The 22,805-nt window shown below is 45.3% G+C and overlaps 1 protein-coding gene and 2 long non-coding RNA genes across 16 annotated transcripts in view; 2 read left to right on the top strand and 1 right to left on the bottom strand.

Moving 5' to 3' along the window:
- The window catches only part of LOC113953663, an 8,476-nt gene extending 5,366 nt beyond the window's left edge, over nt 1-3,110 (top strand). Inside the window, exon 2 of the long non-coding RNA XR_003529966.1 lies at nt 2,739-3,110. This is a non-coding gene — a long non-coding RNA (uncharacterized LOC113953663). The remainder of the gene's footprint in view (nt 1-2,738) is intronic.
- Nucleotides 1-22,805, bottom strand: part of LOC113953664 — a 22,966-nt gene extending 161 nt beyond the window's left edge. The window contains exons 1-2 of the long non-coding RNA XR_003529967.1: nt 22,793-22,805; nt 19,480-19,484 (exon numbers count right to left, since the gene is read on the bottom strand). This is a non-coding gene — a long non-coding RNA (uncharacterized LOC113953664). The remainder of the gene's footprint in view (nt 1-19,479; nt 19,485-22,792) is intronic.
- Nucleotides 17,975-22,805, top strand: part of UBR5 (ubiquitin protein ligase E3 component n-recognin 5) — an 86,188-nt gene continuing 81,357 nt past the window's right edge. For 6 of the 14 annotated variants that reach the window (XM_027657034.1, XM_027657036.1, XM_027657035.1 and 3 more), the window contains exon 1: nt 17,977-18,193. In XM_027657034.1, coding sequence (XP_027512835.1) covers nt 18,132-18,193 — 62 coding nt within the window. In that variant the 5' untranslated portion in view covers nt 17,977-18,131. Of the gene's footprint in view, nt 18,194-22,805 lie in introns of all 14 variants that reach the window. The other 8 variants (XM_027657029.1, XM_027657023.1, XM_027657022.1 and 5 more) reach the window with 4 other exon arrangements.

Below are 22,805 nucleotides of genomic sequence, written 5' to 3'. Positions count from 1 at the left end.
AATTTTGACAGTGTCTGATGTACTGATTTACAGGTATCATCCAGAATCTCTTAACACTCCAAATGCCTTCTTAAGTGGGGCATAAGGATATCACTTTAAGCCCAGTTTGGACTGGGCTTAAATGATGAGAGTGCAATTGCACACAGAGCACTGCAGCCACACACTGCAATCAGGTAACCACGTGCTCAAATGGATAATAATGATCGTTTTCCCCTCTCCTAATTTCCATATGGAACAGAAATAATTAGCCATGTAACTGTGCACCTAGGTGTCCAGCCAAGTATTGCTGAAAGCCTTAGAGCAGACCCAGGGTGACAGGCTCCAGCTCAGCCTCCTGCTCCTTGGAGCGGCATTGACTTCCCATACAAACCTGAGGAATTAACTCCTGGAAATGGTATTTCTGGATTGCCAACACACTGTTTATGTAAATGAGACATCCTTTTATGTTCTCTTGGTTTTACTGACACATTTAACACTTTTTAACCTTCATGGGAAAAATATTCGTGTTATATCAATAACTGCTTTTTATGTATTTCTTCAAGGAATCCTTTCTCCACTTGAAATTCATAATGGAGCGATTGAATTCCTCCAGTGCAAATTTAAATGATTCATTGAATGCTTTGCACTGACTCCTCACGCTGCTGTTCAGACACACTGATGCCTAGTCAACTTTTAAAAAGTTGTCTTTTCCTTGTTTTCCTTCATCATCCTGGGCTCTCTTCCACTCCTGCTCTCCCACTGGCACATAGTGACAAGGATCTGAGAGGCAGGACTATGCCTTCTTACACCTAAATGAACAAATGTCCTTCTTCATAACAAGGTCTGGTCTAAACAGTCCAGGTGGAAGAAAATGAGCGTCACCTTTCTTTTTCATAGCAAACTAGTTAATCAATTCCTTACCTGCTCATGGTATTATTCACTCTAACTCTGCATGTTTGAATACAATTAAAGCAGTGACAGGTCTTTTGCCAGCACACTTCAGGGCACCATGGTACCCAGCATTGTTGCTAAAGATGCTTTATCCCATAAGTACACAGGATCTTGACCAAAACATCCTGCAGCACCACACCTTGAAGAGCAAAAGCCCATGGTGTGCCTTCCATGTCATGTCAGTTGTGTTCATTCATCAAGCTTGCCCTTTCTTGAGCCTCTTCTAACCCCAAAATGTTCCAAATTCTCCCTGCTAGATCTGGCTTTTTGCCTGCTCATTGCCCCTCTGATGCTGGGGGCCTGGCCTGGCTGTGGCCTCTGCCATTACTCTCACACTGGTGGGGCTGTGCAGATCACTTGGAAGATGCACTCGCAGTGGCTGCTTGCTATCATGCACATTTGGAGGGGGTGATGCTATGGCAGAGCTCCTCACTCCCTCCATCAAGCCAATTCACTCTTCCCAAAGGTAGTATCTGAAAGCTGTTGCAATGCTTAAAGAGAACAGCCTGCTGATGAATTCAATTTTTTTCTCTCTGTCACAACCAGAATCATTTACAGGACTCCACATCACCCAGCACAAACAGGATTGCAGCAGTTTTCAGGCCCTAAAGCTGCTCTGAAAATCCCCTTGCTTCAGCTTTTGTTTTCAGCCAACATTACTGTATTCCTACTGCTCCCATTTAGTTCAAATAGCTCAGCAAACTGAGCACTCAGAAGAGATGTAAATTGTGGAGCAGCTGAAGACTGCTTTCCAGCTCTCAGGTGGATGAATGGGAGAGGTGGGTATTAATCCAGCTGTGCACAACACCCACAGGGTACAAACCCCCATCTGAGAACAAGTACCAAAAGCCACTGGTGCCTGTGCAGTTCAGTATGTAGTGTATTTGCTGGGTCTTGTTCTTCTGTTGCAGGTATCTTGTCCACTCAAGTGTAAATAAACAAAATGTCGTTTGGTATGAGAAAGTGCATTTGATGTTGTTAGTTTTCAGTCTGACATCTGCTTCTGTCCAGGTGTCCTAGTTAGAACAGCTGGGACCAATTAATCACTGGGTGGGTGTAGCCCAAAATTGTGTATTCTATAGCCTTCCATGCCATTTCCCAGAAACTGTTATCAGTAGAGGCCTGCGAAACAGGAAGATGTTGCTGTCCTCATACCCTTTTATGGAATTCCCCGCTCTGAGGGAAGGACTGAGCATCCTCATACCCTTTTATGGAATTCCCTGCTCTGAGGGAAGGACTGAGCATTCCTGCCTGAACTGGAGAGTATATAAACTTGGAGTTTCGGAACCTTTTTACCACTCGTGGGATCCAGAGGAGGACTGCAGCTCACCGCTCTCAACCAGACTGAGACCACCACCCTCAACTGGACTGCAATCACTACTTTTGACCAGACTGTAACAGCTCTCCCACCAGCAGGTTTTTCCCCTCTCCCTTTACTTTGGACTTAGGGGGGGGCCCAAGGAACACCACTTTGTTCATGCCCCAGGGTGCTGGGTTATACATTTGGGTTTTGTGGTTAAGACCAATTGTTTGTATAATCGTACTTATTGTATTATTTTATTAAATTGTTAATCTGACTTATAATCTCTCTCTTGAGTTGAGTTCATTTCCCCTGCTGGTTAGCTTTTAAACCAGCACACCAGGTCAGTCCCCTACAAATGAAACTCAGCTTTGCTGCAGGAGTAGAAATCAATGTGCTAGTGCAGTGTGAGAGAGAACTTTTTTAATGAGAACTCTCATTTCTCCAATATCCATGTTCTCTTCAGCAGAAAATAGTTTGCATATGTCTTTTGTTTTCTCTTCTGCAGGATGAGGCTAAGGCCTACCCACTTGTCACAGATGTGCCTGTGTTACTCAAGCATCAGTTAAGACCTCTACATTTCCATAAGTGTGCTTCAGAAAGTACCTCTCCAAAACACAGTATTAGCAATTGGAGCTGCCACCCTGGAGGGTGACCCTGAACATCCAATAGGATGTGAACAAGAATTCCCTTTGTGGCAGGTGTGCTGGATTTGTTGCAGCAGGAGGATACTTTTCAGGAGGTGACTTGTCCATCAGCAGGGGTCACTGGACTCCTTGACAGTTTCAGACATCACATTTTCTTGGGAAAGTTGATTATTTCACATCTCCTTTCATTCCAAATTGGAATATAACAGAAATACCAAACAAAGCTTATTGAAGTCCTTTGTTTACAAGCTGGTGTTTTGATATTTTATGGGATTCATATAAAATTGAAAAAGATTCAAAGGGCTTGATAATGCTGTCTAGTTTCAGTGAAATCAGTGATTATGTGAAACCTTTCCACTCTTGTCTGTTCTACTAGGAAGAAAAAAATCTGTCAGTTTTAATAAGAAATGAGTTACCAATTAAATTTATACCACATTGGCTGCACACTCCAGGCTACTAACAGTGTCTTCCCTTGGCAGTCAGGTCTCCTTGCCAGCCTCCCATCATTTCTGTGACGGCTTCTCTCCACACAGATGGAACAAGGCACAGGCTCTGGGAATGACAAGAAAACACCAACCCTAATTTTGCCTTCCTTTGCATTCTTTCCTGTTTAAAGAAGGATGAGCAATTCTTGATTGCAATGAGGGTCTCCCTGGCAAGGTGCAGCCATAGCACAGGAATAGAAGGATGAGCTGTGCAGCTTACAGGTCCGACCTCACGGCACTAAGCGTGGTGAAGCAGGAGCTGTGTCAGCCTTATATTCTTCAGTGAGTTTATCCTAGGGCCTCAAAGGTATTATCTACAGCATCCTCAGAACAGATGTAAATAACCTGGTGGCTAAAATCAAAGGGCTTCTGTTATCTTGTTCCTGCATTGGTTTAGGGCCAGTCACAGGGATTTGAACCTCTACCTGGAAATACCTCTAAGCATCAGGTACATCCTGACATGCCACTATACAAGAGATGTTTTCACCACTTAAGTATTGTGAAATATGAAGTTGCTCAATTTATGGATTTTTCTTTCATTCTATTTTTATCTCTTTTGAATTGCTGGCTTCCAGTTTTGGGGAATACCTGGAGATGAGCCAAGATTTGTTTGAATTGATTTTCAGCCTCTGTGGGTAATTATCAAGTTAAATGGTTTAGGAAGGAAAAATGGAAAAGTTCTTTTTCTAGAGGACAAAAACCTTAGCCTTGGAACTTGTCATCCTCTCCCAAGGAACTTGTGAAGCATCTCTTGCAATGTGGGAACGATTTGATTGTACTATAAAACAGATTGGAAAAATGCACAAATCAGATGACAGGCACTTCTAGTCAGCAGTGATTACAAAAACCCCAGCACACAGCATGAGCCCTCTCTAAACACATCCAGAGGGTTGTGTTTTTGAAAGGGATCAAAGACCTGACAAAAATGTTGTTCTCATCATCTTCATTTTGGATGAATTCTGAATTGCTCCATATGTCACCGTGTAAATTTGCAATTCTTTCCCTCCTCCTTTGGCAGCACTGTGAGGGTGTGAGACAGGGTCAGACAGTAACTTCTAATATTACTGAGGAGTTTAAAATTAAGCCTGTGTTTTGATGAACTGTAATGATCACACCCTGTTTCAGAAGCACTGATCACTGAGATGGCCCACATGCATCAGGCAGGTGCTCTGTACCTCCCAGGCTCAGGTCTGTGAGGGCTGCTGCTTTGGGAGTGGTACATGGATGTTGTGGCCATGAGCAAGGCTTAGGTTTACTCTGGCATCCTGCCTCTAACAGTCCTGCCTGTGCTGGTTGCTTTGGGGAAGACCCTTTCTCATTTCCAGCTGGAGATATGGTGCTGCCATGGCATATCCTGATGTGATGTCCAGTGGACACGAGTGGGCCACACGGGGCTGTGCCTGCCATGTGCAGCAGCTGCTGTTGCTGCTGCTTGGTGTTACTACCATCACTTTTTCCTTTGTGTTACACTTGCCTTTGAACTTGCCTTTCCTGTTTGTCCTCACTACTCAGCTGCTCTGCCTGGGCCCTGCTCTGCTCTGCATCAGTGTCATGCCCATGGCTGTGGTGAGCGCAGGGACCAACAGACATGTAGTGACATGTCAACGTCTGTGGGTGAGGAGATGATTCACGGGAGGAGCACATCCTTGCTTTGGGGCAACTATGTCTTCCAAAGGGGCAGGATGGACAACTGCAAGAGGCAACTCCTTCCATCACCCAACACCAAGTGGGACCTGCAAGCCTCCCAGCATCCCCACCTGGGGTGGCACTGCCTTCAGAGTAGGGTCGGGCAGATGTTCCCCAGCTGCAGCCAGCAGTTGCCTTGATGGGCTTCACTCTCTTCAAACCTCTACAGCAAACACATCCACTCCCCTCTAAACTTTCTCTGCAGCCACCGAAGGAGAGAGGTGCTCCCAGGGCATGGCTATTCCCATCAGCAGCTGTACAGCTGGATCCCCGTTTCTCCCCAGTTGCCATAAGGAAGGTGCAGGGAACTCACTCAGGTGTGAACATCACCACTACAAAAGCATTGTGAGGTGGGTGCTGTTTTCTGAGTCACAAAGCATGGGATATGAGAGTCTTTGAATGTGACCTTACTCCAGCAACACCACTGAAAATGCTTTCTGTCCTTGTGTGTAATCCTTCCTGAAACACAGAAAACTTGTTCCAAACCAGGAAAGCTACAGATGTTGCTATAGCTCTTGCACAGTTTTCTTGCTCCAGAAACTATACTGGAGGAGAGGGCTTTTCTTTAAATTAACAGCTGAGTTCCTGTCATTACTGACTGTTTTGGAGCCCTTCCTCCCACAGCATCTCACAGGGACAGAGATCACAAACACTGCTAGACCATCAAGTCCAGAACTAGTCTAAACCTGACAGGAATAACCAGTACTGATTCCATACATTAATTATATGTTGTGTAAAAAAGAATTTCCTAAGAGGTTTGGGATTTTTAAAGTTAAACTGAAGATCTGGATCCTGCCTTTTTTATGTGTCAAGTGACTAGATAAACCAGAATGGAAAATCCTGTTGGAGCCACATTTCATGTTATCAGCACTGCATATCAACATCACACCTTCTCTGGAGTGCCTTCTTTGTTGTGGAATGAATCCCTTGGTTTTAAAAGGAATCTTTCTTTAAAGAAGCATCCTCAGGCTTAACATGTATTCCTGGTTTCTCTTCATTTATTTCTTATCTTTGAAGGAGGGAAGATCCCATTGTCCACCCTCTGAGTGCTAATGGCTTTTAGCAGTGATGGGTCAGGTGGGTAGAGAGGAGTGGGCAATGTGCTGTGTAACAGGGACGGGTGGTGGCAGACAGAAATTTGCTGGTGACACACCTTCAGGGGGTTCCTACACAAAGGGAATTTCATGGACACTCTTAAACCATGTTCTGTTCATTGTGCTCATGGCAGCCACTCCTCCATCCCCATGCCTTACACTTCCCATTTTTGGAAAAAGCTACTAAGGAAGTGTGCAGACAAACAATCCTAGCAACACCTGATAGTCATTACCTGTCTTATCCCAGTCATGAGCAGCAATGACAGACGCCTTCATGATGAAAGAAAAACATGTCCTTGGTGATTCCCCAATCTTTCAGCTACCAGTTTCCTCATAGAAATGGGTTTAAAAGGTTCAGCTATGATGTAGCCATAGTAAAGAAATCGTGTGTTAAGAGGATTAAGACATCATCATAATTATAACTACTTGGTACAGAAATTGGGGCTTTAATATGTGCACATTGACACTGCGGACCTGCAGCTGTAACATTTTTGACTGATGCACCTCGACTTTCTGGAGCATCCCCCCCCCCTCCCCCGAGAACCCGTCTAAGGTGGGTTTCCTGCATGCCTGCAGGAAATCTCTGCTGGCAAAACCACCCTGAGACTCGGTGCAAAAGAGGAGACACAGCAGCCCTGCCTTCAGGGGGTTAGTCTGGTTTACAGTTACCTTATTGCAATCTCAGCATGGGCAAAGTTGGAGCCCACGAAAGCAAAGATCTTTGCTAAGAACCTAATTAGGATGAGTGCAGGCATGTGCTAGCAAAGCAGCCTGGGCAGACCTTGCCTGATCACAGAAGTCAGAGCTTCAGTGTTATTGTAGACAGGACCTTAGTGTCAAGCCTTCAGGGATGGTTCTGGGAATAGCTTACAGTCCCCTGGAGCTACACTGATTTAAAATGAGCTGTAAGGCATTCTGATGCTGCATTTATAGAAATCAATGTGGTCTACAATTTTACACCCCAGTTTTTAGGAAATGCCCAGGCTGGCAGGTGGTGATGACTCTCTTACAGGTGCCTGCTCTGCAAAACTTCTCCCATGCACTGTAGAGGTTTCCTAGCAACTTCCTTCCATGGTCTTTGTGCTCAAATTTGTTTTGAGATGCGGGCCATCATAGAACAGCGTTTCTGCCTATTTAAACTAGTTTAGTTCTTCTAGGCTGGCCAGGCATGCGCAGTACAGCAGCAGTGTCTGATTTATATCCTTTTCAGCTATTTCCTTCAAAATTAACAAAACCCTGACCCAATGTAGGTGGGTTTCTTGCTTTTTTTTACTAACCAGACCACCAGTCCATTTCTCAAATTGCTGAGCAACAGTAAAACTCCAAATCCGTATTTAAAATCAAATATAAACAGCAGCAATGTTTTGTGCTCCTCTGCCACATCGAAACCAACAGATGTTGATCATGTGCTTTGGACAAGTCTTTCCAAATACATGAGAGACATCACATTTTTGAGCCAAAAATGCTCTTAAGAACATGTAAAACCAAAGCAGCTAAACAGAGCTAACCTTTGTGCGCACGTATATGTATCCATTTTAAAAATGGCCATAGGTTTTAAGTCTGTAAATTCACTGGTAGTGTCCATGTTTGAACACACTGAAGCCTTTATTCAGTATTGTGTACTGGCTCAGACAGGCAGCTTCTGACAAGAAGCCTGAAATAACACCCTTAACTAGAAAGTGAGGGAGTAATTTGGTGAATGAAGAAAATTGTAAAGGGTTTGGGTGTAAGAGGGTGCAAGAGACAAACCTGGATTACCTCCATCTCCTAGAGTAGCAGTGAGACATTGTTTGTTACTAAAGTAATTCACTACACAAATATATATTTCTTCAAAGATGGGGAAAAAAATCACACACACACACAGTTTAGCAACTGGAAAGCAAATGCCAAGTGCCTTGGTGTTTTCCTTGGAACCTGCACTGCTCTGTGAGCTCTCTCATAGAGAGCCATGAACAACTATGATTGTGTGATTCTAGTCTATGATTCTATGAACTGAAGTGCAAGAGCAAATGTGGATTCAAGTCCCTCCATGCTGCAGCCAGAGTCCTTCCTGCCCTCAGCAGGATCCATTCCTGCCTGATGCTGAACAAACCCCATATTCACACGGCTTGACTTCCCACAGGGGCATGACTGAGGCACAAACCACCCAACGTGAACTCTCTCCCTCTCTTCCCAGGCTTGGCTGCCACTATTTTAACCCAGCATCACACACCTCCCTTAGAGATTATCTGCTCTTACACCCTCATAGCATGTTGGGGATTTGCCTGCTCCTACCATTTGCATTTCCACTGCTATAAAACATTGGATTTCTTGCTCAGCACTAGTGCTGACAGTGTGGCTATGTCAGCTGTTGGCATTGGTTGCAGAGATCAGGGCAAACTTCCAGAGCAGATCAGACCCTGGATTTCTACCAAAACCCATCTGTTCCTGGCTGAAGAGTTACTCCCTTCACCTTTATCACTGGGTGGGATAACGAGCTACTGAACCCTCAAATTAGCACAACATGGAGTTTTGATAGCCTTCCTCTCCACAAGATGCTACTGCATTTTGTGTACACCAGCCAGCCCAGCAAGCTAGAGTGTCAATTGTTTATAAAGTGTTACTGCACAGCCGGCATTTGAAAAGTAATTTAATATTTCCCCCATGACAGTCACTTCAAATACTCTGGAAACAAACTGTATGACCCTGCGGACAACAGTCACGATGTTTGTCTTTTCTGAGATGTCCGGGCTGGATTTTGGTAAAGTTTGTGACAGGCAGGGCTGTGAGGTGAACACCGCAGCAAATACAATACATTTGGCAATGGGTATGTGCAGGAGGGTGAGTCTCATACTTCAGACCCCGACTCAGGAGCACTGAACTCAAGAGGAATTCACGCAGAGCCAATGCAGCAGCACTCCCTCCACAGCGAGCTGCAGCACCAAGGGTTAACACTGCTGCCTGCCTCCACAAATCTGCATAATGCCTTGCTTTGGCAGCTCATTTGCATAATTTTAAATTACTCTTTTGTCTGGAAAATAAAATCTAAAACATAGCTTCAAACATAAGTGGTAGATACTAATGTTTCGTATCCTAAGAAGGCTCATTTAAGTCTATTTGTCTGAACTGGTCAATTGAGTTTGTAAGAATAATTTTAACAGAGCAATATTATTTCTTTATTGCAGAGCCTTGAGTGTTCTTTCCTGGTGCCATTTTAACTACCTAAATAAGGTCTAATGTGCTCACCCACCCCTCACCGAGAGCCTGAAGCTGCCCTACGCATGCTCAGACCCTCCGGAGGGCTCAGCAGCTCCAGCCTTTGCCACGGGGTTCCAGCCCACTCCTCTCATTAAACTGGAGAAACAGTGTAGCAGCTGGAGATTGGATCTCTTTCATCAGCACATCTTTACCAGTGATGGGCTTCCAGGCTGTAGATGTGTGCCTAGAGGTGTGGACACACTGGTATGAGCTCGGTGTCCCACCTCCTACTGCCAGGAGGGATTCAGCTCACCAGGGGATAGATACCTACGTTTCATCAGCTGAATCACACTCCCAGCCCATTGACTCCTGTAACTAAGTCTCCACTGACTAGTGTGGGAGATTAGATGCCTAAATTAAGGGATCTGTTTTCTGGATCTGATTCCCGCTCCAGCCCATGAGGTGCTGTTTGTGGGCTGAGCCTCACGCCTCTCAGCTGTTCTCTCCCTCACGTTGGGAGACAGATACAAAGCGCAGTGTCTTCTACTCTCGGTGATGTGTTCCAGTGTAGGAGAAGGGGCTCTTAGCCTGCACTGGCACTTCAGCGTGTTTTAAATCATAGCTTATCAGAGCAGCAGAATAAATCCTAGGAAATAAGCCGAATGGATAAGTCGCGTGTTGTTATGACTGAAGCCTGTCTGAACTCATATACTATAAACTTCTGTACATTCCTCAGGCAAAGACCCATAAATTGTGCATAAAAATGTCCAGCATTTCTAAATGGGACTTCACAAACCAATGCACTTGTGCTCTTCACTTTGTAGTCCCAAAAGTCAGGCGACACCAGAAGACATTTCCTACTCGATGCCAGCTCCCCTCCAGCAATGTGCCTGGCAGGCACTCTGCCCAGAGGAACAGCCAAGGGGTAGGACGGCTTGCCACCTCCTACCCTGCCAGTGGGAAGGCACCAACAGGAAAGCTTTAGGCAAATGTAGCTTGTACAAGCTGTATGGAGAACAGGACAAGTGTAAGTACGTAATCCTACTTACAGAGTGAACAGATCTGTAAAATGCTAACAGGTTTCTACCTGGCTTGTTTAGCTCAGTTTTTCTTTTGCCCAGTGCTCATAACCCAAATTCAGGTGAACTTTGAAGTTCCCCGCAAGTGATAATATACTGACTGCCCTCCTTCAGACTCTAGTGGCATTACAGTCTTCAAGAAAATGTTTCAAAGATGACTTAAGGCTATCTTTTTTCTAACTTCACATTTTGCAAACAGCTAAACTTGACACTTCTGTTAAAAACCAGACAAAGCAGATACACAGTATTAAACATTTAAGCCCAAATAATTAGTGTCAGTTCACAGCAGAAGGCAACATTCAGTGCAAGTGAAACTACTTGTGTGTTCAGTTAGTAGCAAGTAATTCTGAATTTGCAATCTGCCTGCAGTTGTGTTAACTACCTATCCGTAGAAATACGCTCACCAACACATATGCAGGCATATACAACTGAGTGTTGCAATTGCTGTTATTCACAATAAAATGTTCGCCCATCAGTTAACTGTGTCCCTTTTCTCTTACACTGCAATGGAAAAAAACCTCCCAGACTATCTATTTGTATTTTTTTTCCTCCATTAGTTTCAATGAAGCTAAATGTTAACTACCAAAGCGGTTCCCAGCACAGTCTCCCTGTGCTCCATCTCCTATTGACCACTATTCCCATCGCAATTTTTTTTCTCCCTTTCAGCACTGAGGTTCCATCACCATAAAAATCCTTATTTCATGGGACTCCCAGCTGTTAGAGCTGCCTCTCTTCACACGAAGTCAACATCTACTTTTCTTACATTTAATCACTTCCAGTATTGGTTTTGATGATCCACTGCATTTATGTTCCCAGCTTGGGAATATCCTACAGGGACTTGGAAACACAGCTGAAAAACAGCCATCCTGTTCAGTTTGAATGTCCTTAGTGATTTAAGGGGGAGGGGGGGAAACAAAGAAGAAAAAAGCTCACAAGATTTTTAGCAGAATGGTGCAATCTTCCCTGAAAGCAAAGACCACCATTTAAAAGGAATGGGTGGTGTCTGAAACCTGCCCGCACACTAATGATGGGAGTCCTGACTGCTGAAACGTGGAGGAACTATTTCAGAAGGGGTGGTGAATTTGCAACCTCTGTGTACACTCATTTTGCACAGGCCAGATTTCTCCTGAACAGCCACTGTTTATCACTTCTCAAGTGACACAGCCTCTGGTTTGCTTAAAATGCCAGCTGTAAACGGAGGCTGCTTTGGAGCTCTTTCATGAGCAGCTCAGTTTTCTCTCTGTGTGCCTGTGCTACCGTTCAAATCAGCAGTTTGGGCTTGAAACTCATCATCCCCTCACCATCCTCCAGTTCACTTTGTGGAGCAGCCTGAGAGCACACACCCTGGGCTCCTTTGGGGTGAAACCAAAAGGAAACCTGAGCTCCCAAAGTGCAGCATGATCTTTGGGGAAGCTGTGGGTGTTCAGTCCATGAGCACACCTAGAGCTGGCCAACACAATCCCCCTCAAAAGGGGGTTGGCTGGGCACTCACCACCAACTGCTCTGCACTACACTGGACTCCTCAGGAAATTTTTTAATTTTAGTATTTTTTTCAAAGGGAATTAAAGCCAAATGCAAGAGCCATCTACTATTTCTTTCTGTATTATAAATAGCCATCCATGACACATGGCTATTTGATGACAGAGGAACAGCAGTTAAAAAGTAGGCTGGAAGTACATACACTGAAAGGTAAATCCTGGCCCCACTGGAGACCATGGAATAATTCACTTGCTTTTGACCTGGAAGGTCTCCACTCCTTTCCCTGCCAGAAACAAATTTACTCAGCAATAATTCCAGATGGCAGTACATGAATCAAGGCCATACAAAACTATTGCTGTGAATGCATTTCACCCTCACAATTTATAAAGGTATTTTTTTTTTTCAAACTGCTGCTTTTGAAGGTAAATATGGTTAAGACAAGAGTAACTAACCCAATCAAATGGAACCAACAGGAAAATAAAAAATCTTTTTTCGTCCCACTTAATCATCTGGACTCCCTTGACAGCCTGCAGACAGATAAGAAGGAGACAGCAATTCCACAGGGAACCCAGACAACCTGATAGGGACACATGCCCACCTTTCAGGTTGCTAAAGTTCAAACAAAATTGTGTCTTTCCTTACCAGGAACTGACAGGAAGCCACTCTGATGCAAAGGAGTACAACTCTGCTGCGTGCACAAGAACACCAGCCCAGGTGACATGAAGACTCAGCCATGCACCCACCGTGTACACTGTGCACACCAGCTCTGCTCACACCTTCTTACAGGGACAGTTGCACAAGGTGGCTGCCCACAGCCTCTCTTCCCAGGACATTTGGCTCCTGCACAGTGCCCAGGATGGCTGGTGAGCTCCTCTTGCCATGCTCAGCTGCATTTGTCAGTGGACAGGTCTGGTATACACATATAAAAGTGATCATGTAAACTTTGTGATGAGGACTGGACAAGAAGAGATGTCCAGTCTGGATGCCCAGTCAGAAGGAAGAGGTGTTCATGAGTGCCTATGTGGGAGCCGGAAGAGAAGGACTCAAGTAAGGGGCTGCAACAAAGGTGAGGAGCAAAGTCAAGCGAGGGATGTGACAAAACAAAATCTCAGTCTGCCAGATACCTACCAGTGGATCTACAAACTCCACTAAGTACTTGGCAGACACTTCACCTCAATCCCAGACATACTGTGCCAACTTCCCTAAACAGAAAAAGTAAACCTAACTGTATAGTAAAGAACGAAGAAACAAATCACAGATTCATTGAATGTTTTGTGTTATAAGGGACCTTAAAGATCACAGCAGGTTCCAATCCCCCTGCCATGGGCAGGGACACCTTCCACTATACCAGCTTGCTCAAAGCCCCACTCAACCTGGTCTTGAACACTTCCAGGGATAAAACATCCACAGTTTCTCTGGGCAACCTGCTCCAGTGCCTCACTACCTTCACAGTGAATAATTTCTTCCTTACATCTTATCTAAATCTAACCTCTCTCAGTGTACAGACATTACCCCTTATCCTATCACTACATGCCTTTGTAAAAAGACCCTCTTCAGCTTTCTTGTAGGCCCAGTTTCTTGCAGAATCCTCATTTCTGGCCCAGGATTCCTTCACTGCAGAGCTGAGGTGAGAAAATGCAGAGTAGCTCAGACAAGAGAGAGGAAGGGAGATCAGGCAGCTGAAGCATTGCCTGATTTCAAAAGATGTACTTCAGTCCACGTGTATGCATTTCAGTCATGCAAGTGTATCTGCAGACTGTCTGTCAAAGCTCACCATAATCACTTCTGAATATCTGAGCCTCTTTCTGGTACTGCAGCTAAGGGAAAGACTGCAGCAGGATGAGAGACCTGCATTGCTTCAGTTTGTGGCACAAGGTGCTGGAAACCTTGCAATGTACTTTGCTGCTCATTATAGTAACTTCTTCCCAGCCTTGGGAAGGATCTAGAAGCTACAGTTTTCTGCACAGCATTCTTGCTGACATTTCCAGAAATGCTGGCCTCATTTTTTCCACAGCAAAATACAATCTTATGCTGCCAGCCTGATGTCATGTCTGTTGACATCTGGAATTAACAGCCTGGAAAGTGCATACTGGAGCTCTCCTTCACTGCCTGAAGCCTTTACTTCTGCTCAGGGCCTCCTCCCTGACTTCTCCACGCCCCACCAGCCGCAGGCATGGCTGCCTGTGGTACAACTGCCGGCATCTGCTCACACTGTTTACAGAGCAAAGTCCCTTGCAGTCCTCTTACCCCAATCCTTCCATCTCCAGTAGGTCTCCTCCCTCCAGGACTAACAAATTCCCATGCAATCCACCAGGCCTGCAGCTGCCAAGTGGATTTAGGGAGCGGTCAGGAGCAAATCTGTCCCGGTGTCCCAGTGCATATTATTCACAAGCTGTTTCTGATGGGAAAGTTCTTGATCTACTGGAAATGGACATTTGTGGAGCAGGAGGCCGGATGAGATGACCCCCAGAGGTCTCTGCTAATCCATGCACTTCTACCAGTCTGAAAACTTCAGGAAATGCTGACTCTCATCAAAACTCAATTTCAGACATGACAGCAGTGATCCCACAGAAGTTATTTTGTGTGGTATTTCCAAGCTGGCAAAAACTCCCGCACAGACAAGTATACCAGCAGGGAACTTGCTCTGCTGGTTGGGTGTTGGTGTATTTATAGCTGCACCTTCACAGGGAAGGTTCTGCTTTACCAGCAGACCTGAGAATAGCACCATCTATACACCTAAGAACTGTGCAACGCAGGGAGTGAAATTACTTAGGCCAAGACAAACAATGTTGTCTTAATGATACATTTTGTAAAGAAAGAAAATTTAGTTTGGTTCTTGAGGTTTTTTTTCATGACTTGGCAAATATGAATTTTTAAATACCATTACAATATCAGATGCTGTCATCCAAGAGATTGGGACAATCCAGATGATTTAGGAAAAGTCTTTTATTTTTAAGTTCCTAAAAAACACAGGCTGTAAGAAGGAGCAGTTCTGCTATCAGAAAGCAATTCTATTTGGAGCTGTTTCAGATAATTAAAGGATCATCAAGCTGTTACCTGCCAAATTATCTTCCAAGAACTGCAGCAGTAGACAAGGCAGGCATTCAGTGAGCTGCCACTTCCTGGTATTCCAAAAGTCAAGCAGCAAGATGCAAGCTCACATCCCTGTCAGGGAAGTATGGATGCTTCTGATGGTGTGCTGGAACTTCTTCCATGTTCCAAAGTCCTGTTAGACTAACAACATCGTCAGCTGAGCACTTGGGTTTGTGTCCTCTCACCTCTGCTTAGGGTTAGTTGCCATTTTAGACAGCAATACAAACTCTGAGTGTGAACAAAAGCTGACATTTGCACTACTCAAGTTTATTCTGGCTCTGAACCCAAGTTCCAGTGGAATCCATTTTAAATTTTTTTTTTCATTTTTGCTCATGCTGAGTGTTTGCATTGGCAAAGCCACAAGCAATGGCTAAAACTGGGATGCAGACATAATGTAAATAAAGCTACAGAAAAGGACTACCTGGCAATGCCAGCAGCAGACTGCTGAGGTCTAACAGATGTGTGCCCTCTTTGGGCCTTCCCAGTTCTCTTCCTGTATCTAAGAGGTTTCCATAACCCATTAAGTTTTAAAGCTTGTGTATTAATGTTGGAAGGAAGTGAGTAATGAAAACCTCTTCTTTATGCCCAGCTCCTAAGAGAATTCCAATGCACAAATTACAGCATTTGGAAATGTAAATGCTTTGGAGAACTAGATCTTGGACACAAAACCAAACATAAATACCTGGACCTTCCCAAACCCTACCAAAAATTCTTGACAGCATTTTCAAGGGCTCTGCAGGAATTCATGTGACCCGTCTTCCTACTATTCAATGGAAAAGAAGAATGACTGTCAAGGAAAATCCTCTATTTTTTGTCTGGGAAAAAAAATTGAACTGAGAAGCAAGACTTTTCAGGTGGTTATCAAAACATTCAAGTGATTCAGATAAAATGACTGAGGTCAAGACAACTTAGAAGACTCTCTCACTGCAATAAACCCCATGTTTTCAGGGGAAGCATAAAGACTGATGCTGAGAACAAAAAAGAAGGAAAAAGCAGAGCAAAGCTAACAAACTGTGGTACAACCAGACTCAGAACTAAGTAATCCAGAAACTCTCTGTCCTAACAGGGAAAAAAAAAAGTTCCTCATGGACCTACTAGTTTTTAAAAGCACAGCTACTGCACTGTGGCACTACCAAACAGAATGAGTCCCATTCCATGCCTTGTGTATTTCCAGAAACCTGTTAGGATTTTCCTCCCAGGATAAGCTAAATTACTTATTTGTATTCCTGAAGCCATTTCAATATCCCTGTCACTTGAGAACAGAACAAACAGGGAAACTTCATATGAGGACAAGAAATCTGGAACGCACCAATTGAATATTTCTTTTCTTACCGCATTTCCTCATGTTAACGATAGTCGTGTTGAAAAAAAAACCCGCAGAAACTCCCCAAAATCTCTGGGCAGCAAGCAGCTGCAGCAGCTGATTCTTGGATTAGCTCCTTTCGGCTGTACTGGAGAAAGACCTTAGGAGAAGGGGGAATGGAAGATGGGGAGTTGCAAAGGTCCTTACGGTCTGAAAGTGGAAGAACAAACTGAGATTTTCAGGGTGCATGATTACACAGCGTCAGAAATTAATTCTAACTCACTGAACTAGGTTCTCGAGATTATTTGGTACCGTTATCATGTGATTGCCAGCATTCCTCACATGCTAAAAAATTCCAACCCAGTTTTCCAAATTTCTGATTTCCTGAAAACAAGTAAGAGCAGGCTGCAAAAGCAGCAAATTCGGGGGGGGGGGGGGGGGGGGGGGGGAGAAACCATCAAAATCTGAGCTTGGTACAATCTCTGCTAAGGTGTTCAGTTTCTATAGAAACAAATGGCTGTTTTATTGACTTTGCCACTCAATCTTCGGCACATTAAGATGCTAATTTGTTAAAAACAGCTCCATCGGCAAGGTGTGATCTTTCGAAACAGTTCAGTTAACCCCTGTCCCGAGGGAGGTGCGCAGGACTGCGGCATTGAGAGATCCACGGGGGCAGATACCTTTTTATTTTGATATACTACCGACCTAGTGGTTAACCTAGAGAAGAGATGACCGAGAGGGGATCCCATCAATACATATAAAGATCTCACAGGCAGGTGCCAAGAGGATGGTGCCAGACGCTTTTCAGTGGAGCCCAACGATAAGACGAGGGGCAATGGCCATAAACTAAACCCCACGTCCCACCTCAACACGAGGAAGAACTTCCTTACGTTGAGGGAGGCAGCGCACTGGAACAGGCTGCCTAGGGAGGTTGTGAAGTCTCCCTCTCTGGGGACATTCCAAAGCCCCCGGGACGCATTCCTGTGTCACCTGCTCTGGGTGACCCTGCCCTGGCAGGGGGGCTGGACTGGATGATCTCCAGTAGTGCCTTCCAACTCTGGCTATTCTGTGAACCTCCCTAAAGGAAGGTTGTGCAGGGAGGACGGACTATAAACGCAAGTAGAAAGGAAAGGACAGGGCCAGCCCCCGGGCGCAGGTACGGACGGGCGGTAGGTTTGGAGCAGCTACGGGTAGCGGGGTAAAACCCTGTTTTCCCCCCCAGGGTACCCACGGGGGCCAGCACAGCCTCACAGCACAACCCGTGCCCCGCTTCCTTCCTTCCTTCCTTCCTTCCCGGCGCCCCTCCCGCTCGGCGCCTCAGGGGAGCGGCGCGCGACGGCCGCGGGACCCGCTCCGAGCGCGGGGGGGAAGGGGGAGGCACGTGGTGCTTTACGTCCCTCGCGCGCAATGACGTCACCGCGCCCCGCCGCGAGGCCCCCGCGCCGAGCCAATCGGCGACGCGCTTAGTGGCGGGGGGGGGAGCAGCGCGCGCCAGTGAGCGCGGGGCTCGCACGCGCGCCGCCGCCGCGCGCCGGCCAGGCCCCGCCTTCTGCCCGGCGCGGCGCACGGAGGGCGGGGGAGGGGCGGGGGGGGAAGGGCCCGCTGGAGCCAAGATGGCGGCGCGTGCGTGAGCGCGGCCGGGCCCAGCTCCGAGCGCCGCCGTTGCGGCCGTTCCGCCCCGACCCGCGCCTGCAGCGCCGCGGCCGCCGAGAGCCCGCGACCCCGCCGGGGCGGCCGCGAACCACCCCGGCGGAGGGACGGAGGCCAAGCGCCCCCTCCCCCGCCGCCCCCATTGTGTGCCCGGCCCCCGCCCGCCCGCCTCCCGCCGCCGTCGCCGGGGAGGGCACCGGCGCGGAACATGACCTCGATCCACTTCGTGGTGCACCCGCTGCCGGGCACCGAGGACCAGCTCAACGACCGGTGAGGGGCGGCGGGGGGCGGAGGGGAGGGGAGGGGCCCCCCGGGGGTGTGGGGAGGGGCCGCGGGGCGGCGGGGGCAGCGCGGCCGGCCCGGCCCCCCCGCCGGGTCCCCGCGCGTCCCGCCCGCCCCGAGCGGCCTCTCCCGGCGGCGGCTTCGCCCCCCGCGGGGCTGAGGGGCCGCGACCTTCGCCGTGGGCCCGACGAGGGCTCCGGCCGGCCTGGGGAATCCCGGGGATCCCTGGCCCGGCAGGGGGGTTCCTGGGGATCCGTGGCCGAGGAAGTAGGTTCCCGGGGATCCCTGGCGGAGGAGCGAGAACGTGTCCGTGTTAATCGGGGATGGAGCGAGGCAGACAATGCGGGCGGGGGATCGCGGTGTGTGAGGGACTGACGGGAGCGGGGATAAAGGCGGCAGCGCTGTCACACACACCGCGGTGTGCGCTGCCTGCCCCGCGCACGGGCCGGGACTGGGCACAAAAGCAGGCCCGGTCTCCACATCAGCAGTGCTGTGCGGCTTTAGCTGGGGTGGGAATGACCGCTGCCTGTCTGAAAACATCGCAGCCAACTTTATGTAGCACTGGGGGAGAGAAATTGCAGGCTGGGGAGAAATTAGAGTGCTTGGGAGAAAATGAATCTATGAACCAAATTTTCTTCACTGCTTGACATGTATTTGACAGCTCTGTGTGGCTGTCAAATATTTCTTCCGTAGCACCTGCTAATGGTATGTGTAGTAGCTTGTAAATTTTACTTGTGTTCTTTTATACAGGGATTCTTAAAAAATCTGAAGAGTAAATCGATATCTTTAATCATCGCTGGATAGAAACCTAAATTTTTTACACTACGGATAAATGTAGACATTATTTAAATATTTATAAGCCTTAAAAAGTATGGGCTTTTGGTTATACTGTTCTGGTTTTGATCCTACCAGGTTTCAGAGTAGGCCAGAGTCCAGCTCGCTTCACAGTTGTTTGTAGTTAGGTCACTTCTCCTAGACCAGTCTTTGCTGAGCTGCCTCTTGAAACAGATGAGGTTTGAGAGTGTATAGTGAGGAAAATAGGTCGTTTTAAAACCAGAATTTCAGCCTAGCTACCTCATCCATGCCCTTAGAGGAGGAAAAGAAACTTATAAAGATAAAATAGGTCCAAATCGTGAAGTGTTTTAGTGTGGAGTGTATTTTTTTTCCTCTTAACCTGATAATATATTTTACAGAATTCTGTTTCCTTGGAGGCCTCCGCATTCCTAAGGGATTGATTGGCTTTGTCTGCAGTACTACATTTAAATTTGACATACACCATCTTCCTTTAGTGACAAACTGAGAGGTGATGCTGTACTAGGAGATCTTTTACTGGTTGCACTGTTTTGATTTGCAGTAAGATGTAGGACTTTGAACTTGAAAAGACTCCAGTGGATTTTCTTTTTTTTTTTTTTTTAATGTTGATAGACCCTTAGAAAATATTTAACATGTAATTATCACACTTTGCTCAGAGTGAGAGAGCTCATCTGTTTTTTCTTTAATGTCACCTGTTCTTTTGACTTATTGATGTAAAATATGATGCCCCTCCAGTCTTCCTAATGCTTCCTCGGTTTTTTTTTTAATTTCTTTTTTCCCTTCTTACCAGAGCAGTACTTCTTAAGACTACTATTTGACAGAGGAAGCTTCCTAATGTGGGGTAATTAATGTGTGGAGAAAGCTGCAGAAGTGCTGTTAAGTAGTGACTTATTCTGAAAAATTAAGCGGCTCCTTAATCTGATCTGCAAGTTAGAAATTTCCACTTCATAAATATAATTTTACTAAAAATGCAGTAGCTGTGTATCAGAACTTGTAATGCAGTGAAATCAGAATGATTCATAAGTAGGGTTGAGGCACACACATATGTGCTGGAAATGCCAGTTCAATTTTATCAGTAGCGTTGCTGCTTATTACTATTCTGTCAATGTAGATTGGGCTCCAGATAGCTTAATAAATTCTCATATACATACTCACAGATTTTAGGATCTTGAAACATCTCATGTCTCTAGGATCTTTCTTTCCTCTCTTTTTTGAGTCTCTGCTGCAGACAGTGGTCTGTAGCCCCTGACAGTGGTCAGTTAGTTTTTTGGTTTTTTTTCCTGTCTGTATTCTAAACGATAATTGTTTCTCAAAATCTGATTTTGGGATCATAATTCTGCATTATATGCTTTCATCTCTAGTGTACATAAAACATCAATTAGATTGCTTTCAGTAATGGATCTGTGTTCTGTATCTAAAGAATAGTCACATCTTAAAGCACAAGGCATTTATTGGTACAATCCCTGTGTGTTCAGGATACAGGACACTTTGGAATTTTTATAATCAAGTATTTGATACATTATGTTTAACATTATCAGTGTAGATGTGTGAAGAGAGTGAAGTGTGTTTGGAAAGTGTCCTCTCCTGAGGTATCGCTCTGCTCTTAAGTAGTCTCCGAGTAGTTTTTTCCAGTGTGGTTTGGTGCAGTTTCTCTCATTCTGTTCTACAGCTTTTATTTGGTTTTCTGTTTAATTTGCTATCCCTCCTATTCATGCAGCAACTCAGAGAATGGTAAAACACTTCAAAGAAAAAAGGAAAAAGGAACTGTAGAACCACAAATAATTGGAGGACTCCTGAGCATGCCTACTCATCATCTGAAAGTACTTCTTAACTAGTGTTTTTACAAATGCTGGTTAATACTGTACCTTGATGGTAGTTATTAGTCCTCTCTCAAATAAGCTGAAGCTGTGTAGGCTTCTTCACTCAGATGTCAGGGAACTGGTGACACTGAAGAGAGTTCATAGAGGACAAGGTTATACTTAATTTTGCAGTTGTGTTAGGATTCATTTTTTGAAATGAATAGTAGGCTAAGCTTTTGTTTATGATGAACTGAAGTAATTCAGCTTTTTCTGGTAAGTTTATTTAGGAAGATTGGTAACTCAGAATTTTTCCCCCGAGCAATTTGTTCTCTGTAAACTGAATGTGAAAAGTTTAATGGGAGAAAAATTGGGTATGGCTTGCAGTTTGAAAAACAACTCCATAGAGTATTTGCTATGTAAATAATTAATGGCTTTAATATTTGAGAAAGAGATGTCCAGCTTCTGTTGCATTGGGTGTCAAGTACATTTTGTTGATAATCCACCTCTTTTAGGGCAGGAGACTTTGTGCTTTGTTAAGGAAGTTTGGCACAATTTCATAGATAAATTAATCTCAGTAAATTCTTCTTAGTATATTTCTTAATTTTAAGTTGGGTTAGGAAGTGGGTGTGACCATGACAAATAGCCTTTTCTTGGCTATTAGGAAACCTCAGAGTAGCAGTTTAACTTGCTACTCTGTAGGAGAAGGGGAGTCTTTCACCTTGCATAAACAGCTCTCCATACATCAACTGACCTTCAGGGACAAGGTTCATCTCAAAGCTTTGACTTTGTCTTTACCTTGTACTAAGAAAATTCTTGTCGGCTAAGGCATTTAAGTCCTAATGTAGGGTAAGATGTAATTTTTGAAGTGGTCATTGACACAATGTTAATGTGCTTTTTTCTCTCCTCTTAAAGATGAGATGTAATGAATTTGGTTAAATAGAGGGTATTCTGAGTTTAAGATAAGTGTGAAGAAGTGCCATGTAGTAGGTTTTCTGTCAGTAAGGTCTTTGAAACCATTAGTGCAGCCAAGAAAAGTTCATTTGAAGCTTCAGTGAGTCTGTATGTACAGTCATCTTTGGGGGAAGAGAGGGGGATCTGGCTCTTATGTGACTTTCTTTTCCCTTAATAATATATTCAGTGCCTTTCTCTGTTATTTGAATATTACTTACTTTAGGCCTGTGCCTGAACTGAAAAATGAAGTAGTGTACTTTGCATTGCCTGTGTTGTTTCCATTCTCTGATAATCTGTTTCTCTGGAAAAAAGTCCTTTGCAAGAACATACCTTTTTAGTCTGTACATCATTTCAAGGTACTGTGAGTGATCGGTGGATATGTGGCTGCTACTCTGGCAGACATCCCCTCTTGCATTTACTGATGAGCAAATCTGTTAAAAATCTCAAGCAGATGTTGCTGGCAGGAGCTGGTGGAGGGTGTGGTGTGGCCGTGCAGGGAGCCAGCAGGGATGTGGAGCTGATGTCTGGGCCGTGCACAGAGAGGGAGAGAGAGCTCCTGATAATGAAGGTGTTTGTTTAGCCTTGAACTCCCTCTTGTACATCTGCAGGTGTACAGGGAGAGCACCTGCACTCTTGGGGAGAGGAAGGCAACCCCAGCATGAACTTCTCTGCTGTTTCTCATGTGTGATCTGCATTGCTGCCCAAAACTGGGGGGAAAAAGGGATTGACTGATGTGTTCCTAAATGGAAAATCTGCAAGTTTTGTGCAAATAATACAGTACTCCTTTTAGCTCAAGCGATTTATTTTGGTATGCTTTGAACTGTTTCCTAATCTGCTTTAGCATAAGTACAGGTAGCCTGCCACAAACAGGAATAGATGGTTTAATTAATGGGAAAACATAACTGATGATGTAGTACTTGAATTCCCTGAGTTACAGCTGCTTGATGAAAATTTACTAATGGGAGAAGCATTGACTTTGGTTTTAAGATTAATTTCTTGAAAGCATAACCAAATTTAAATTGACTTCTTTCAGAAGA

The sequence above is a fragment of the Corapipo altera genome, unplaced genomic scaffold (assembly GCF_003945725.1).
Source record: "Corapipo altera isolate COAL_440 unplaced genomic scaffold, ASM394572v1 52b, whole genome shotgun sequence".
In the NCBI taxonomy this organism is placed as follows: Eukaryota; Metazoa; Chordata; class Aves; order Passeriformes; family Pipridae; genus Corapipo; species Corapipo altera.
The sequence above is the reverse complement of the archived record's forward strand: the minus strand, read 5'-3'. Positions and strand labels throughout refer to the sequence as shown.